The sequence below is a fragment of the Barbus barbus genome (genome assembly GCF_936440315.1).
Source record: "Barbus barbus genome assembly, chromosome: 1".
NCBI lineage: Eukaryota > Metazoa > Chordata > Actinopteri > Cypriniformes > Cyprinidae > Barbus > Barbus barbus.
Genome location: NC_136729.1, coordinates 28,558,707 through 28,562,716, shown reverse-complemented (window position 1 = coordinate 28,562,716; position 4,010 = coordinate 28,558,707). Strand labels below are relative to the sequence as shown.

The window sequence follows — 4,010 nt, the reverse complement described above, 5'->3', positions numbered from 1 at the left end:
CAATGATCTATAAGGCGTAGTTCACCTAAAAAAATTATAACAATTGCAATGTACTCTATATGACTTTATTTCTTCAGATAAACACAAAAGATGATTTCAAGGAATTAAATCTCTGTGAGATTCATAAAAATGGCTGCCACTCATTTGACATCTAAGAAAACACTAACAGTGATCGTGACATTAATGTGTATGACCCCAGAGGATGAATCAATGTCTTCTGAAGTCAAACGATAGCTATGAAATATTAATATTTTTAATTCTTAAGAATAAATAATGTCTTGTGATATAAGTGCCTTGTGAAGTTTGTGCAAGAAGTGTCAATCCTTTGTGCTAGTGATGTAAGATACACAATGTAAGTTACAATATAAGTTTTTGTTTGACAGCACACCGAAAGCAATAATTTACAGTTATCTTAGTATTTGTAGCTATAATAGTATAGTTCTTACACACGCTTATCGTTTGTCTTTGATTTATCTGCTGGGGTCACACTTTTTTTTTTAAGCATTGAACTAGCGGCAGCCATTTAATGGACTCTTAATGGATGGACTATTTCATGAAATATCCATATTTATGTTTATTTGATTACATGCAGTTGAAACTCCAATGCAGAGTAGTTCACATGTTTGTACTAGAATGAAGAGAAGATGAGGAAAATATTATTCAAGATGTTTAGAAGCTGAAGCATTGTAAACCCTGGGTTGAGGTTATTTAAACCCTCAATCTGTCCTTGGGGTCAATATGACCCCAATCAAGTTTTTCTAGTTAAAAAAAATGGTTCCCTTCATCTCAGTGGAATAAGATTTTGTGACTTTTCTACATTTTCTATCTATATTCACATAAAAAAAAAACTGGGCTTGATTCGGTTGTTCTGAAGGTATGTATTTTATTATTATTATTATTATTATTAATCTCGTATTTGGGGTTTAAAAAACAAAACAAAAAAAATCTATAAATCTGAAAATCATACAGAAATGAAGGCCTGGTACTAGAGTACAAATGCAATGTAGAAAAGACATGCTCACTTACACACAAACACACAAAGGTATGACTGCCACAGCGAGCATATGTATAGAATTTGGCAAATAAAATCAGTCCTAAATGCAGAACAAAAATATAAAGGGGTGAGAACTAATGCATACACACGCACACACACACACACACACACACACACACACACACACACAAACAAAGGTATGACTGCCACAGAGAGCATATGTATAGAATTTGGCAAATAAAATCAGCCCAAAATGCAGAACAAAAATATAAAGGGGTGAGAACTAATGCACGCACATGCACGCACACACACACATACACACACACATTTGTATTGTTATTCGATGTTTACTCTTCACTCCTGTTCATTTATGCATATTGCTGTTGGTTTTATTTACATATGATTTATTTAATTTTTTCTACATTCTAAAATTATTATTTTTTACACGTGGTTCATTAAAAATCTAATTAAGAAAATGTATACTTAAATATTGTAGTAAAGTTGCATTGCCAAATTATGGACTGATGAAGTGATTGAGGATTTCATCAAACAGTTATATCACCATTACATTATAAATGAAGAGTTCATTTGCAAAAACAGATTCTCAAAAATCATATTTTTTCATTGTGCATTCCAATTAATCTCAATGAAACTGCAGTTGTTGTTGTTTTTCCCACTAGGTTAACAAATAAATTTAAAAAAAGAAGAAAGCTAACACAATAAAACACAATAAAAACTTGATAACAAAATAAAAAAAAATTGATTTGATTTTTTTGAACATGATTTTTGAATATTTTAAGTTATCTGTTTTTTGCAAACAAACTCTTCATGTATGTGTGTGTGTATATATATATCTATCTCCACATATGATCATGGAGATCAAGTAAAGTGACCATCAAGTTCTTGGTCCCCACTCTTCTCCATCAATTGCTCAGTTTGGCCAGGAGGCCATCTCTTGAAAGAGTCCTGGGCTGCGTTCTCCGAAACTACCATAACGCTACGTCGTTCTTAAGTTGTACCTTAAGAAGTACCTTATCGTTAATACGTGTTTTCCGAAACCTTCTTAGTTAAGTATACCTTCTGTAAGTCATACGTTCGTAAGGTTGGTCTGGAGCGCTCTTAGCTATACCTTATCGCTGCTGACGGTTCATACCGCTAGTGGCCACCACTACGCAAAAAGCTTTTTTACATCGCAGTTTAATTACACATAGAAAATTTTATATGAACATTTAATATAAAATCTGATTTAGTATTAAAATTACATTTTTACTTTACTTTAAAATTGTACACATAAAATACTTAAGTTGTTATAGCCTATACCCAGTGTATGGAAGTGTTTTCATTAATAAAGTTTCCATACACTAATGGTTGTTAGCTTTTTTAATTACTATCCTAAGGCACATCAGCTGGCGAACCATTTGACAGAAAAGGCTTAGGAGTCTATATAAAGAAAGATGAGTTTACACAAACTTTATAGCTATGGCAGCGAGACAGCGAGTACTTGTTTTAAATCAAAGACGGCGCCGTCCGCGGAGCCAGTTAGTGTATGTCAACTACTTTATAAGAGAACACTTTAGTCCACTGACTACCATGTCAGAAGAGACCATTGTAAAAAAAAATTGCCTGCCACGGGAGCAAATTCTGCAGCTCTTGCATCTTGTTGGCCCAGATTTGTCAAGACAAACTCGACGGAGCTACCCCCTCAGCCCCGAAATTCAGCTGCTGGCGGCTCTTCGTTTTTATGCCGTGGGGAGTTTTCTGGAGGTTGTTGGGGATGGATATGGGCTGAGTAAGACCTCAGTGTGGCTGTGCGTTCACTCAGTCACAAACGTACTGCTTTGCCACGCCACTGATTACATACGTATGCCTTTCACAATGCACGAAGTGATGGAGACACATCAAGGCTTCCATGCCATTGCGGGTATCCCGCGAGTAATTGGCCTTGTGGACGGGACACTTATTCCCATCTCCAACCCATCAGCACTCGACCAGGCCTTCATTTGTCGCAAGGGCTTCGCGGCTATCAATGTCCAAGTGGTAGTTGATCACAGGGGAGTGATTACAGACGTAGTGGCAAAGTGGCCTGGTAGCACACACGACAGCTTTGTGTGGGCCAATTCAGCGGTGGGTCAAGACGCAGAAAGAATAGTTTTTGGGCAGAGCATTTTTTTAGGAGACAGCGGCCACCCCCTAAGAACATACCTTCTTAATCCAGTCACCAACCCCACCACGCAGTCGGAGTACAGTTACAACGCTGCACATGCCCGTACCCGCAACTTGGTGGAGCGCTCGATTGGGCGCTGGAAGAGGCGTTTCCGTTGCCTGCATAAATCTGCTGGAGGGTTGCGTCTGAAGCCACAAAGATGTTGTGCAGTAGTAGTAGCTACAGCCATGCTACACAACATTGAAGTGAAGTGAAGTGAAGTGAAGTGAAGTGAAGTGACATTCAGCCAAGTATGGTGACCCATACTCGGAATTCGTGCTCTGCATTTAACCCATCCAACGTGCACACACACAGCAGTGAACACACACACACCGTGAACACACACCCGGAGCAGTGGGCAGCCATTTTATGCTGCGGCGCCCGGGGAGCAGTTGGGGGTTCGGTGCCTTGCTCAAGGGCACCTCAGTCGTGGTATTGAGGGTGGAGAGAGCGCTGGACATTCACTCCCCCCACCTACAATTCCTGCCGGCCGGAGACTCGAACCCGCAACCTTCGGATTACAAGTCCGACTCTCTAACCATTAGGCCACGACTTCCCCAGTTACTGGAGGTGCAGCTTTGCCAGAAAGGTGGAAGAAGAGGAGCAAGAGGAAGCAGGTTTCCACAACCCACCTGAATTACGAGATGCCCTACACGCTGCTGGTGTGCAAACAAGGCACCAAATGATTCACTCTATTTTTCGTTAATATTTTTTCAAGCAATTTATTTGTTTAAATCGACCACTCAGATTCCTCCTTTATTTGTGTGTTTTTCTCTAATAAATTTAAGTTGTGCACACAGTTCATTTGTCACC

The 4,010-nt window shown here is 39.1% G+C and overlaps 1 protein-coding gene across 1 annotated transcript; it reads left to right on the top strand.

Annotated features, from left to right (window-relative positions):
- Positions 1-2,584: 2,584 nt before the first annotated feature.
- Positions 2,585-3,412, top strand: LOC306870167 (putative nuclease HARBI1; the record flags this gene model as incomplete). Its single annotated transcript, XM_079417275.1, has 1 exon — positions 2,585-3,412. One exon carries the CDS (start codon positions 2,585-2,587, stop codon positions 3,410-3,412), a length of 828 nt encoding a protein of 275 aa, XP_079273401.1.
- Positions 3,413-4,010: the final 598 nt, after the last annotated feature.